Consider the following 16,284-nt stretch of genomic DNA (forward strand, 5'->3'; position numbering starts at 1 on the left):
TTCCAAGATCCCCTGTGTATAACAAAATCCGTGTATGCTCAAGTCCCATTAAATATAATGACACAGAAAAATGGTGTCCCTTATAAAAAATGGAAAATCAAATGGAATTTATACTTTTTTTGAACATTTTCAAACCGTGTATGCTTGAATCCGTGTATAAAAAAATCTGTGTATAAGAAGGGCTGACTGTATTGAAATTCTGTATTTTGGGGTTTTTTTTTTAGTACTATCCATGCAATCCTTTAAATAGCTACTCAGACACAACACATTCCTTAGAAGTTACTCTCAGGTAAAAGTACAGTGCCCCTGCTCCATATGAAGGTGCACCATACGCGGCTTCCTGTTTTACGCAAAGCCGCATCACCATTAAATGAATGGTGTGCGTGCCCACCACTCGCATGCACCCCACCACCATGAGCACGTGCCCCGTTATAGTGAATGGGGCTCGAGCTTAGGTGGGATTTGCCTTACGCGGGGAGGGAGGGGGGCGGAACGGATCCCCCGCATAAGGCAAGGCTCCACTGTAGATAGGATTGCAGCCTAATAAATATGATGGTAAAACATTTTCCTAATTTAGAAAATATAACTCCCCCCCACACACACACTTTTTTGCAACAATATTATAGTGCAAGGAGTGAGGAGAGACATTTTGCACTTCTTAGAAGAAATACACTAAAGAATAAAGATTTTAAAAATTCGAAAGTGATACCCAGTTCTGGGGGGGAGAGATAATTTATGACATCACTATGAACTTAATTGCACACACTTTTGCCCCCGATCTGGGCACAGGCAGGGGACATGTGTGGCTGAGTAAAAACACATTTTATCACATGCCACACTGCCCTCCAGGTGGCCTCATGCCATTGCCCAGCACTAATGCGATGTGATTTGTTTGATATTTGATGTTTTTACTCTGTTTTTTCCTTTCTATATGGTAATTTTATCTATTCCTCTTTTAATTGTTATTATCTTAGAATGTACGCCTTGGGCAGGCTTTTATTTACTTCTAATTTTACCGATTTTGTACAGCGCTGTGTATAATTACAGCGCTATAGAAATAAAGTTTAATAATAATAATAATAATAATAATAATAATAAACCATCCCCAATCAGAGCTCAGGCGTGTGATTTTGCTCTGCCAGAAAGCTTCTGCCTTTCAAAATTCATGTGCCTAAGCCCTGATTGGGGATGGCTTAATGCCAGACAATGTCATGGGGCTGCCTTGAGGACAGTGCTGCATATTATGACATGCATTTTATCTTGAAAACACCAAACTAAAGGATTCTATCAAAGAAAATAATGTGTGTAAATTATAACCCACTTCCACTTTTGGTAGGGACCCTTGTTGGTATGCATTTTATCTTGGCCATGTGCGTCCCCTGCCCGTGCCCAGATCGGGAGCAAAAGTGTATGCAATAAGGTCCTATATCCAACAAGAGCTAATGCTATTTATACAGTATATTGTAAAACAACAACAACAACAATCATGTCAGTATCCAAGGAAAATGTTACATTTTCTCAAGAGACAAAATACTTCATTATAAGTTACTGGAAAATGTAATATTTATACAATAAAGTGGTATAGTGATTAAATGCCTGTACTGCAGCCACTCATCCACAAACCACAAGGTTGTGAGTTCAATACCAGCCAGGGCTCTGGGTCGACTCGGCCTGGCATTCTTGCAGGGTCACTAAAATGAGTACTCAGCTTGTTGGGGGCAATTAGCTTATACGTTGTGAACTGTGTAGGGAGTGCTTAAGTGCAGTGATAAACGGTATAGAAATGTACTTGCTATTGCTATTGCTGTAGTATTGCCCTTAAAGGAATTGGGTGTAACACAAATGAAAGAGAAATGCACAGAACCAAACAATAAAAATAGAAAAAAATAATGTATGACAGGTCAGTGGTTCAAGATAAAGCATGTTTGAGTAAAAAAGAAAAAGGAAAATGAAGTGTATTTAACATAAGCAAAGAACCAATGGAGTAATTGGGAACAATGACACAGTCCTGTATGTATATATAACAGCTACTGTTGGGGCAAGATTAACTTTGAGACATCTATTAGCATGCTCTCAGAAGAGAATTAAATTTAACACCATTCCTCTATTATTTTAAGAACATTACTATGGCTGCATCCACACCACAGAAAAAACCCAGTTTGACACCACTTTAACTGGTATGGCTCAATGCTATGGAATTCTGGGAACTGTAGTTTTGTGAGACAAATAGCCATCTCTGTCAAAGAGCTCTGGTGCTACAGCAAACTGCAGTTTCGATAGTATTGTGCCAGGGCAGTTAAAGTCATGTCAGACTGGATTATTTCTGCAGTGTGGATGCAGCCACAGTCAAATACTACTGATTTGTACAGGATTAGAATATATTATGAAGAAATTAAACAAATTAGATTCAGGGTACAGTATTACATGTGGATTACTCTGGGTTTTAACTTTTTAGACAGTTTGCGCGCTATTCGCCTCAAAATGACACAGAATACACCAGACACCATTAAGAGAAATGAATGAAACATGTCCAGGGGTATGCACCTTTACACACCTGATAAAGTCCTACTGTGGTGTAAAATACTTCTCTCACTCGTTTGCCCTTCATTGCTGGATAGTTATTGCTAGAAAGAAAGAAATGGGAACCAGTGTCTTCCATCTCTTTGGGCACCGGTGTGCTTGTCTGAGATAAATCAAAGTTTTCCTGTTAACAAGATCAAGAATACATTATTAATTAATGCATTCAACTGAATGTAAATAGCCTTTGACTCAGCATGCAAATAAATTGTGAATTCACTGAATTTACTGTACAATGATTTCAAAACATTTCATGGAAATGTTCCCATTTCATGGAAATTTGATGGTTGTTTTGAAACCATGCATTGGCTTTGGAATAGAGTGCCAAATTTAACAAATTTCTGCTTCATTTTATTTAATTAAGTAAGGTTATAAATACTGAAATACAATCCATATATTCAAAAATGAATCATTCATTTAAGTATTTCCCTTATCAAGTTTTCTTAGCCCCCCCCCCCCCCCCCAAGAAGAGTAAACTTGTGTTTTGATTGTATCTCCTCAGACACCAATTTATGGAAGGAATTTATTATATTTAAAGATTTTGGTTGACTTGTCTGAAAAGGCACCTCATCTAAAATAATTATGGATTTGATCAAGACAAGGTGTGAGGGTGAATGAAAGGCACTTTCATTCTTTTAATATATATATATATATATATATATATATATATATGGGGGAGAGAGAGAGAGAGAGAGTCTATCCTATCTACAAGAACCTCAAGGTGGCATACAATAAAATCATATTAAACAGTTTAAAACCATATAAAACAGTAAGAATAATTTAAGCATACTGAAAGTACATTAACCAATTTAATACCTTCAAACATGATAGTTTGAAACCTGTAAAAATAAAGAGTATTTAAAAGTAACTGCTGGAGATCTGGACAAAATCAATTAGCTGCCAAGGCTTTAGTAAAAAGCCGTGTTTTCTTTCGGTACTGGAATGACACTGCACTCATTCAAGATGGAGTCTCTAGATTCTAATAATTTCTTTCTTCCCACATTGCATTCTTCTATGTGACATTCCCTGGACATTCCACAGTACACAACAACCCAACAAACTGCCTTGGTTGAGGAAGCAAGAAAGCCCCACTGCATGAACTCTATGGCTATATTTGCACTGCAGAATTAATGCAAATTGACACTGCTTTAACTGCCATGGCTCAATACTGTGGAACTCTAGGATTTGTACTTTTGTGAGACATATAGCCTTCTCAGACAGAGAGCTCTGGTGCCATGACAAACAATGAATCAAATTGCATTAATTCTGCAATGTGGCAGCAGCCTATGATTCTCTAAACAGCTGGGACACTTATCTGTTAAAATTAATTTGTTCACATTATTCATTAATGTTTGAAGAACCTTCCATTGTGTTACCCACTACAGTGATGAAAAGATAAATTATTATGCTGCACTGCTCATTGTTTTACTACTGTTTTCGATTTCTTTTCTGGAGGGAAAAATGGTTTAGTGTTGATAACGGAATGTTACAAATTTGGGGGGGGGGGGGGGAATAATGTTAATGCTTTTAAAAATGCCCCTTTAAACTAACTTTTCAAAGTACCATTTCTTTCCTCCCTCATTATTTTTGAATGGTAACTAGGTACCAATAGTTGTTACACCACCTAAGCAAATTAAGTTGCTTCATTATCTTACTTTTGAAGCATAACTTAGCCACATCCTTATTGTCGATAATAGTAACGAGTTGCAGCTAGTTGTGATTCCTCTTCTTTGCATGCAAACTTCTCTTTCATTCTTTGGAGACTGTATCATGGGCTTTCTGCACAGCCCCAGAGCAGACTGAAAATTTAGGATTTTTTTTCCTTTTCAGATCAGGTATTATCGCATGCTTCTGTGCTCATACTGGAGGTATCATGACCTGATGTTAGCCATCCTGTCCCCGATCCATCCTAATCCTGTCCTTCAGAAATAATGGTTCTTTGCGAAGGGTGGGATTAGGAGAGATTGGGGATGGGATGACTAAGATCGGGTTTGAGCATGGAGCTGTGAGAAAACACCCAATTGGGGGGGGGGGGGGAATTCCCAAAGTTTCAGTCCACTCTGGGCCCAAGTGAAAAGCCTATGTGATAATCTCCTTAGTTTGCTAGTTGTATAGTTTCACTAGGTGGACATGTATACTACTTTACAGCCTTCTGAAAGCATCAGCGTCTGATCCAAGTCCAGTTTAGAGATATAAATGTTTATATTAAAGCCTGTTGGTGTTGGTGGTGTTGGTGTTATATTTATATCCTGCTCTTTCCCCAAAACTGGGACTCAGTTTTAATACCTCACAGTATTAAAAAAACAGTACAATTAAAAGCATACAAAAATAGTACATTAAAATAGAATTAAATTATTACAATATTAAAACAAGTTATATGTTAAAAGAATAAGATGTGATTTAAAAGATAAAAGTGTTAAAATATTTTTAAACTGTACAACAACACCCCGTCCCATGCTTTAAAAACTTTCTGTTTTAAATGCCTATCTAAACAGGAAGGTCTTAGCCTGCTGATAGAAGGATAACAAGGAAGAGACCATTCTGGACTCCCTGGCCAAGAAGATCCATAGTCTAGGGGCAGCAACAGAAAAGGCCCTCTCTCGTGTCACCACCAACCATGCTTGTGGTGGTGGTGGGATGGAGAGAAGGGCCTCTCCTGAGGACTGCAGAGCCCGGGCTGGTTCATATAGGGAGATACAGTCTACCAAGTTAGTAATGGACTAGATGAGGGTGAACAAATTAAAGCTTAATTCAGACAAGATAGAGGTTAGGTAACAAGGATTCAGCCTGTGTTGGACAAGGTTAAGGTACTCCTGAAATATCAGGTTTGCAGCATGGGCATACTCCTGGGTTCAGAACTAAGCTTGGATGCCCAGGTTTCACTAGTAGCCAGGAGTTGCTTTGCAGAAATAAAAGTAGTACACCAGTGGTACCATTTCTTGAGGTATGAGATCTGGCCACACTAGCACATGCTTCATCCCATTTGGATTACTGTAACACATCACATATGGAGCTGCCCTTAGAAATCGCAGCTGGTCCAAAATGCTGCAGTCAGATTGTTGACTGAGTCTGGTTACAAGGTACATATAACTCCTGCTTTCCAAAACCTTTGCTAACTACTTGTCTATTTCTGGGCACAATTCAAAGTGCTGCTCATGACCTATAGACCACTTTACAATAGTGTATAGTGTATACTGTATTGTATATTGTATTTTTTCCTCATTTGCTGGGATATGATAAGTTCCTAAAGTGTTAATTCTGTTGTTTTGAATTATTGTTGTGTTAGCTGAATTCAAGTTGATTTTTACTTATGACTTATGGAGACCCCATGAATCCAAGTTACCTTGCTCAGGTCTTGTAGACTCAGGACCATAACTACTTCGATTGAACCTATCCATCTAGAATGCAGTCTTCCTCTTTTCCTGCTTCCTTCTACTTCACCAAGCATCATTGTATTTTCTAGTGAGTCATGTCTTTTCATGAAATGGCCAAAGTAACACACATCTCAGTTCAGTCTTCTTGGTTTCTAGGGAGAGTTCAGGTTTCATTTTCTCTAGGACTCATTTATTTATCTTTTTAGCAATCCACAAAACTGCAAACCCCAGATTCCATAGGGTGTCACTTTGGCAGTTAAAGGGGAATCACAGTCCTACAATTGTTTGATGTAAAAGGGTCCCATAAAGAGTTAATTCCCCTATGTACTATATCTAGGCCACAAAAATAAAGACTGAGAAGACATATCTTCTCAAGTAGGTTGTTCTTTACCTTATTGTCATTAAAAATGATGATATCTTCATAATTAATTCTCCACCAGAAATCATTGATTTGCTTCTGAAGGCTGCCTTTGTGGATCTTCATAAACACTGTGATACCAATGGCTCCTGATGCTGTCATTATCAGGAGAATTATCACAACAATAAGGGCTGTGCCCTCTAATGATAAAGGATGAAATAGATAATTATAGAACAGACTAATAGAGCTGAATCTTGGTGATACACACAGTAGATAAATGTCTGGAGGGGGGGTTAGACAACAGGGAGGGCAACAGAAAAAATACACAAGTGGCAATAATACTTAAGGTACAATATAACTTATTTCAAACAAGCAATTGTTAAGAAGTGTAGATTCTGATGGCTAATTTACAAATAGGATGCTGCAATCCTTCAGAATTTATTAGGGAGTAATCCTATTTAGACACTGTGGAATCTAACTGTGAATAAGCATGCATAGGGTGGAACTGTATAACTAATATAGTACTGAAGTATAATCAATAATATTATAAGACTGTCAGTCTCTACCAAGGCTTGCAAATCCTAGGAATCTGAAGATTGGTGTCCATATTAAGGGGATCCAGGGGAGCAGTGGGGTCCAGCATAGACAAGAATCACCATCAGAATAACAGGATCAAAAATAGGTATTTGTCTCAAATCCATTATAACTATAATGGAACATAGGAGAGAAGGCAGTCATACTTGGCAATGGTACAGTATCAAAACTGTGAACTTCAATTAAAATGAGAAATTTTGGGAGGTTTCCCTTCCCCACAACTTCTGCTCATCTCTCATTTCTTAAGAGCCATTAAATCTCATTTTAAATTGTTATAGAGAATTTCAGGCATTTGAATGAAAAATAATTAAATCACTTTATCACATCCTTCTTCTCACAAAGTCTGTTTTATTTATATATCACACTTACTGGTAACTGGATTTTTGCAGTGTTCGTTGTGGAACCCACATGGTGGTTTGTCTTCAGGTATTTCTCCATCTGACCAACTAATGTAGTCAATTTCTGTGGTTGGGCTACAGACAGACACAGTAAACAAGACACACTTTTCACATCTAGTTTCACTTATAGTATTGCTGTGGAACATATGGACAATGAGGAAAACTAAAAGAAAAGAATATGTGTGGACTCAAGAAAAGAAGATGGGAGGGAACCTAATATCCAAAGGAATGTCACACAGAATACTTGCTCTCTGCTCCCCAAAACTGAAACTATGTGTAATGTGTGATGAGTAAGTTATGAGAGGATAGATTTCAGTGGAATAGTAGGAGAAACAGCCTGAGGGCAAGATTAATTTCACAATGAACCAAATTATGTAAAAAGGTGTACAACATACAAATACAATGTATTTACAAAACTATATGGGTGCAAACACATACACAGACCTACCTGATTGTTTTTGTATAACTATCAAAGTTAAGAACAGGAAGGAACCGGGTTGAATTGCCAGATTCCTGGAGATCATACACAGAGTAATCCATGTTTCTCTCTCCTGATTCATCAATGTGCACTGGACCAGTAATGCCTAAACAACAACAACAAAAATCATAATATGAGCACTGGAATATTCAGCACATTTCAGTACATCAGTATGTTAAGGAAGAGGAAGAAAACTAATCTCACTCAAAACATGCCGATACAAGCACTCAACCCAGTCACTTTGATTTTGGCCAAATCAAATCAAGCCAATTGCTAACATGGCTTAAACTTGTGTGATGGAGCCCTCAGAAAAAAATTTCTTTCCAGGCTTTAATTGGATATCCAGGTTGTCTTTCTGTATTAAGGGTATGTGATCTACTCAAGAACTACTGGCCCTCCCATGTGCTTGGACAGCCTTAAGCCACAAACCTACCATACACAGGAGTTTTATTGTAGCCTTTCAAAGTGTTGACAAGTGCTCTTCCATCATTGAAATCCTTATTCTGTTCTGACATTTCTTTTATGGCTAATGCATACAGCAAAACTGCATCATGCAGGTAGGCAGCATAAGAACTTACCTGGGAGGAAAAAAACATGTAAGTGTATGAACTTCTGGGGAAAGAGGCTTCACCAATAGGTCTTTCAGAAGTTGTCAGGTGGGAAATTAGGCTGGCTGGGTACAAAAAGATAATGGCTCCTACATTTCTAATAGTTGATAAGGGAATCAATTAATTTTAGCAGGGATAGCTTATTAGGCAAAGAGAGCCAGTGTGGTGTAGTAACTGGAGTGCTGGACTAGGACTCTGGAGACCAGAGTTCAAATCCTTACTTGGCCATGGAAACCCACTGTGTGATCTTAGGCAAATCACAATTTGTCAGCCTAGGAGGAATACAATAGCAATCCCCCCCAAACAAATCTTGCCAAGAAAACCCTACAATAGCGTTGCTTTAGGGTCGCCATAAGCCAGAAATAACTTGAAAGCACACAACAAGAAAAGCTTATTAGGCAAGCACAAACTCTAAAAATGTCCTTGTCTATACAAATATCAAAAATACAGGAGCCTTGTCTGCTTCCCTGACTCCTGTTGGAAAATTCTCAGTTTATTCCAAATGCTAGCAACTGTATCTTAAACCTGGATTATATTCCCTACGTATGTTAAATTAAAATGGTCAAATGACTTGCTCAAAAATAATCCTATTAATTTCCAATATTTTATGAATTTGATACAGTTTGAGGTCAGTAACTATTTCATTTTGGTTTAGAGAAAGACCTTGCTCTTAGGAACTATAACTAGGTTTAACATCCATTCGCTAGCACTTGCAAGTCAGTTTACTTTTATTAACAAGTATCAGCATTTCTAAATTCTGTAAAATGGAGCCTCACGTACTACAGCATGTTAGCTTTGCATATTGCAATGAATTGTTCATGAACTTTAACCAGCTGTGGCTTTGTAACTTCAAGGAGCATCTCTTCCCATTTATATCTACATAGGCCCATGGATAAACTAAATTCATTTGTGAGGTGTTAGATTCAGTGCACTGGTGGCTATAAGAGAAAGTGACTGTTTGTCCAGTGATTGACCTTTCATTATTGGTGCCCCAGATGTTCATTGTCTTCCCCAGAGCAGTTCACATTATGGCCTTTTCAGGTGCCTACACAGTAAACATTGTGAAGATTGTAAGTCTCCAGAAGTTCCTGAGCCTCTGCTGCTGAGTTAGTTGTATGCAAACTATTTCTGCACTTTGAACTCTGTTTCCAGGAATTTAAATAAACAGAAAACAAATGAGGAAAGTGGAACTTTTTAAAAAGCAACTGAAAAAGTGGGAAACCAAGGCTTAATCAGGATTGTCCCAGCCAAACTTGGACAGTTGGAGGGTATGTTGTGACTTGCTTACTTATTCATGACCAAGCAAACACAACCACATAAATTATAACTTTCCTAGCAGCTCTCCTGCAGTTCCTACTACTAGTGGGTGAAGGAAAGTGAAATAGACACCATCATTTATTTATTTTGCAAGAATGGTATGGGGTCCAGAACATCTGAAGAACCACCTCCCCCTATATAAGCCCATCCAGAATTTTAGACTTTCAGCAGAGGCCCTGTTGTGTATCTCAAAACTGTGACCAGGTTAGGTTGGTGAGTGCATATGCCAGTGTTTTTACTGTGACAGCACACTAACTATGGAACTCACTTGAAAGGAAAATCAGGCTGGCCACATTTTCTTGACTTTCCAGGGGATATTCAAAATAATAATAATAATAATAATAATAATAATAATAATAATAATAAATTTATTTATTTATATCCCACCTCTTCCGTTTGGGGATCGAGGCAGGTAACAACAGAGCTTATGATACACAATATAAAAACAATAAAACTCACAAACCCTGACCTAACCCTCCCTCCCAAACTATAAAATTAACATAAAACATGATTAAAATATATAACAATGCAATACAATATCACAAGATTATTTTACAATTCGTGAATGACGAGGAGATATAAAAGGAAGGACGGATAGAATCGGTTGTGGGCGGTTATCACTCAGGGAAGGCCTGCCAGAAGAGAACGGTTTTTATCATTTGTTTTAAAGCCTCCAATGAGGATAATTGGCGAATCTCTTCTGGCAGGTCATTCCAAGCTTTTGGAGCCGTAGCAGTCACCGCCAACCTGGTCTTTTTTGGATGTAAAAGATTTTTCCTGGAGGAACGGAGTGTACAGGAAGGATTATATGGGAGGAGGCATTCCTTCAAGTAGACTGGACCCAGGCCATGTAGGGCTTTGTAGGTAATAACCAACACCTTGTACTGAGCCTGGAAGCTAATAGGCAGCCATTGTAATGACTTTAGAATAGGTGTAATTCAGTCAAACCTAGATTTTCCAGTGACCAGTCTGGCTGCCATGTTTTGTATCAGTTGAAGCTTCCAGACACGGCACAAGGGTTGCCCCATGTAGAGCACATTACAGAAATCAAGACGAGAGGTTACCAGGACATGTACAACCATTTCTAGGTAGGGGCGCAACTGGCGTATCAACCGAAGCTGATAACAGGCACTCCTGGCTGCCGCATCAATCTGAGAGGAGCACCCCCAAGCTGTGGACGCAGTCCTTCAGGGGAAGTGTGACCCCATCTAGGACTGGCGAACATATCTCCAAACCCGGGTTGGGGTTACCTATCATGAGTACCTCCATTTTGTTTGGATTCAACTTAAGTCTATTTTCCCTCATCCAATCCATTACCGACCTCAGGCAGTCATTCAGAGAGGAGATGCCCTCCTTGGTCACTGAAACAATCCAACACATAGAGAAATAGATTTGGGTGTCATCAGTGTACTGATAACACCCCACCCCATGTCTCCGGATGATCTCACCCAGCGGCTTCATGTAAATGTTGAATAGCATTGGTGACAGTATCGTGCCTTGAGGGACGCCTGAACTGAGCTCCCTTTTGGCCAAACAACTGTCACCAAGTGACACCATCTGGAACCTGCCCAAGAGATAGGACTGGAACAACTGCAAAGCAGTGCCTCCAATTCCCAGTTCCCTCAAGTGCTCCAGAAGGATACCATGGTCTATGGTATCGAAAGCCGCTGGGAGGTCCAAGAGCACCAACAGGGCCACACTTCCCCTGTCGATGCACAGATGGAGATCATCGACCAAGGCGACCAGGGCAGTCTCAACTCTGTATCCCGACCTGAAGCCAGTTTGAAATGGATCGAGATAATTGGTGTCATCCAAGACTGCTTGGAGCTGGTTTGCAAATTGTATTAGGTTTTAAAATTGTCTTTATATTTTTAATCTGCTTTTACAGAATGTTTTAATTATCTTTATTGTTCACTGTTTTGGGTGCCCCAATGGACATAATGTAATTAATAAACAAGTAATAGCTATAATAAATAAGAAGGTAAAGGTAAAGGGTTCCCCTTTGACAAGGTTGTCATGTCATGTCCAACTGTAGGGTGCGGTACTCATCTCCATTACTGAGCCGAAGAGCCAGCATTGTTAAAGATTACTCTGTGATCATGTGGCCAGCATGACCACACAGAACCCTATTACCTTCCCACTGAAGTGGCACCTATTTATCTACTTGCACTTTTTCCTACTTTCAAACTGCTAGGTTGGCAGAAGCTGGGACTAGTGCTGGGAGCTCACTCTGTCATATAGCACTTGGGCCTCAAACTGCTGACCTGCCAATCTTGCAGTTGTCAGAGTCTGTGTTTTACCAGCTGAGCCCTCACATCCCTAATAAATAAATAAATACTTAAATAAGTAGCAAGTATAAAAAATGGAGAAACCAATGATTTCAGCAGATCATAGGCTCCAGTTTTATAAAAAAAAACATAAGTAGTTTAACTAGATGAATCTTTATTCAGATGCACTACAGATTTGGTGGTAATAAATTATATTGAAGGAAAAATTGAAAACCAACATGGTTTCTTCGGTGGCCCTTTTTAATGCCTCCTTTGGGCTAATACTTTTAAATACTTAAATGTTAACATTCCACAAGTTATGATTATGAATGTAACCTCTTCTTGTGAAGAAATAAAACTATAAGAAGGCTGCTTCTCCTTCAGTTTGTCATAGACCTCCTTCACAAAATCAGAATAGGTCTTATATTGCCTGTAAGACTGGAGAGCTATCAAAAATACGGAATGATAGGCATCAAGGATGTTGCTGTTCTCATTTGTCCAAGTCTCTTTCAAGAAATTGTCCTGGAAGACAAAAGAGGGATAATGAATATTATTCATGATAAATGTTCAATATTCAAGTGGTAGCTTCTTATTTATATGGACAGAGCTCTAGAGATACTAAATAACTGTAATGTGTCAGAGCCAATTACACAAAGGTCCAAAACACACTGCAGAAATAATCCAGTCTGAGACCTCTTAAATTGCCCTGGCTCAGTGCTAGGGAATCTGGGAATTGTAGTTTATTGTGACACCAGAGCAAACTACAGTTCCCAGAATTCCCTAGCATTGAGCCAAGACAGTTAAAGCGGTCGCAAACTGGATTATTTCTGCAGTGTTTTTTGAACCAAAATAAGGCTTTCCTTTTACCTGACCTCTGCCATGAAACACAGTTCTTTTATGTATTGTTCAAGGAACACACACAAAATTCCCCAAGCTATGTAGATGGGGTAATTGCTCTTGTCAACATGAACACATAAGCTGGCTTACCTCTTCTAGCTAGAATTCAGGATCTGGGATGCCCCCGGATGTTATCATACCTAAATCGCTGTCTATCTATGTGGGATGCTGCTACCTAGATGCATCTCGGGTCAAGGCCTCACTCAGCCAGCACTTTTTTGAAGTCGGAAAGCTTCCAACTTCAAAATTCAGATCCTGAATTCAAACTGGAAGAGCTAAGTTGTCTTATTTGTTCATGGGATAAGCATTACGCACAGTATTTCCAGCTCTGCATCAGCACTTAGAAATACAATGCCACCATAAATACCATAACTGTCTCTTTTCCTACACATCAACTAAAGAAAATAGTCACACTTCTGAAAGCACAGAAAACAATATTTACCACAGGGCATGAGAAACACATGACTCACAAGAGGGTATCGGACTCGTAACTCTCATAACACTTACTAGTGACTATGCTGATTAGGGCTGAGGGGAACTACATGTTTTAGATATACTGGGAACTGACCTCTTTAATGGAGAATTTTGTGCTTATAATATGACTTGCTTGAAAAAGTTATTCATGTCCTAAATGCAATCTATCATCACACCAGCTGTCCCTGAATACACCTAGTCTCTGATTTTACATGCTATGCAGAATTGGTGTGGTTAGAATTTGGATGGAAGACAATTAGAAAATAGCAGGACTGAGAAATAATACTGCCTAAAAATGTGGACAGATAGAATTGTGTTAAGAGCAGTGTGCTGGGATTACTGTTCTGGGCAGACAAAGCTCCTCTAGGTGCTAACTCTCTGCAGGACTTTACAAAGTAAGATTTTAAAAACAGACATCCATGCTTCATAGGCTGTGTGTAGATTATGAAAATCTATGGTTCATAGATTTTTGATACTATGCCCAACACAAGAAAACACCTTTAGGATGGAACATGGGATGACAGAATCATTTCCAATTGGAAAGGGTGTCAGACAATAGTTATCTTATCACTTTATTTGTTTAATTTATGCAGAACATGGCAAGTAGGATTAGATTTGGAGGAAGGTTGTGTGAAAATTAAAGGAAATTAAAGGTACATTTGAAATGTGATTCTGGAAGAGAATTCCCTGGATACCATGGACTGCCAGAAAGGCAAATGAATGAGCCCTAGAGCAGGTCAAGCCGGAACTCTCACTGAGGCTACTGTGCTTTGGTCAGGACTCTCTGGAAAGGATGATAGTGTTCAGTAAAGTTGAAGGCAGGAGGAAGGCAGGTGGCTCAAATAAATTTGGAAGCCACAGCCCTGAGTTTGTAAGCCAAACTGTTAATGCCAGGGTCTCCTGGAGAGCTCTCATTCACAGGGTAATTGGGAGTTGAAAACTATCTGAACGGCACATAATAAAACAATAAATGAATTTTCACTGCATTGCACATACTTACCTCAAATTGCTGCAGGACAAAAAACACATATGCCCCATTTGTCATACCTAGTTCTTTGGCTTCTAACAAAATGGATCTTGCATCCAAAGAACTGCAGATTAAAACAATAACTGCCAAAGAAATTAAAGAGGTCAGTTCCTACTCTTTTAGCAAGTTAGTCTACAAGCCAAATCAAGTCAATTGTAGCAAAAACAAAATGGAATAACTTTGTAACAGTTGCCAAAGTAATTTATTTATAATTTTAAATCAATACTGATAATTGCTTTGAAACACAAAGTTAGAAGGGTACTGAAAAGTGATCATTTATGAAAACAGTAACTACATGTGTGATTAAGTGTGCTTTATGATGAGGTAGTACACAAATTTGAGCTAAACTGTTTTTATATTTGCTATTGTTTTCTATTTAATGTAGTCCCAAACATTTAGTTTCACAACAAGGTAGTAATATTGAAACCATTATTTTCTTGGAACAAATTACTGAAAGCAGTGTTATATATGCCCTAAGCAAACTTGAATTTTACATAATATTCTCCTATGCTGTAAAGTACTGTGCTAGAATGAAAACACAAAATAATGTACTTCAGAGATGAAAGCAAGATTTTTGAGGCCTTTGAAACTCTCTCCAAATTAAATAGATTTAAGAAGCATGATGTCCCAAGCATGGCATCTCAAGAATAATGTCACTAGAAACCATGTATTGTGAACACCTGTTATGCAATAATGTAATAAAAAACAAATTATTGGTATAAGAAAAGGGTCAGTACGCTGCCTCTATTGTCAAGGTTTTGTGTAAAGTTTCCCTCTTGTTGCAAGTGGGAAATAACTAGAACTATTAGAAAAACATGCCTGAAAAATGAGAAACGAAACACATCCACCCTCTCTTGTGGAATGGGATATTCTGGAAGAGCAAGAGGTTGTTTGATCATTAGAAATGTTTGATAAAATACAATAGATCCCTTTTGTTTTCTCAAAATCATCTACAAACAGAATCTAAATACTTTGCCAAGCTCCATTTCAGATCATGACATCACCTGAGAATTTACTTTGTTATTCTGTTATTCTTGGCTGGAACACTTCTAAGGCAGTCCTTGAGACATGAATGTGTGCCTCCAAGTTTCCTATCAACATATGGCAAAGCCAAGAATTTCATATAAAGTTTTTTAAGGCAAGGAATACCCACAGGCAGTTTTACCAGTGCCATCCTCTGAAATATATTATACAGCTGGTTTTCATTGGCAGTCTCTCATCCAAGAACTAACCAGGGCTGACCATGGTTAGTTTTTGAGATCAGATGGAATCTGGTGCCCTTTAGGTTATTTTGTCCTCCAGAGTTTTTAATCTTCAGATACTCAGGAGGTCCAGCCAGATTGGTAAGGAAATCTGGGAGCTGCAATCCCAAAGCACAAGGATGACCAACAGTTCCACATTCCAGCCTTAAAAATTTGCACCATTACAGTGAACTAGGAACTAAGGCCCTATACAGACTGGCAGAAAGCACCGGCCTAGGGGCAGAGTTGGGGTGCAGTGTCCTGATGATGCATGCCTGACTGTACCCCCTAGGGTGCCATGATGCCACACGCTGCTCCAGAAGGCCCGCGACATCATGATGCACCTTCAGCGCTGAAAGGGTGCCATAGAGCCGAGCCGCCGCAGCCACTTTTTGTGGCTCCTTTTTGCACCTTCCAAAGGCCAGATCGGGGCTGCTGTGTGAGGCCGATCCGGCCAGGAAAGGGACAGCCTCCTGCCGCCCCTTAGGGGTGGTCTGTATAGCCCCCAAGTTCATTTCAGAGACAGACAGGTAGACTTACAGACAAATAGCTATCAGTGTGCATGACACTTTACACAATACGGCAATAAACGAGAGCACTTATCATCTAATTTTTTTCTTTAAATAAAGGAACATGCACAAGAAAGATGGATACAGTTATAACCAATGCAGTAC

General features: G+C 39.0%; 1 protein-coding gene across 7 annotated transcripts in view; it reads right to left on the bottom strand.

The window, feature by feature from the left end:
- Positions 1-16,284, bottom strand: part of LOC149318509 (guanylate cyclase 2G-like) — a 55,738-nt gene that overhangs the window by 27,768 nt on the left and 11,686 nt on the right. For all 7 annotated transcript variants that reach the window (XM_089509896.1, XM_089509897.1, XM_089509894.1 and 4 more), the window contains 7 exons: positions 14,343-14,452; positions 12,308-12,493; positions 8,213-8,357; positions 7,750-7,885; positions 7,273-7,376; positions 6,343-6,509; positions 2,555-2,704 (listed from right to left, as the gene is read on the bottom strand). In XM_089509896.1, the coding sequence (XP_089366022.1) occupies positions 2,555-2,704; positions 6,343-6,509; positions 7,273-7,376; positions 7,750-7,885; positions 8,213-8,357; positions 12,308-12,493; positions 14,343-14,452 (998 nt within the window). The remainder of the gene's footprint in view (positions 1-2,554; positions 2,705-6,342; positions 6,510-7,272; positions 7,377-7,749; positions 7,886-8,212; positions 8,358-12,307; positions 12,494-14,342; positions 14,453-16,284) is intronic.

The sequence above is a fragment of the Sceloporus occidentalis genome, unplaced genomic scaffold (genome assembly GCF_023333645.1).
Source record: "Sceloporus occidentalis isolate IW3139 unplaced genomic scaffold, rSceOcc1.0.p SCAF_2, whole genome shotgun sequence".
Lineage (NCBI taxonomy): Eukaryota > Metazoa > Chordata > Lepidosauria > Squamata > Phrynosomatidae > Sceloporus > Sceloporus occidentalis.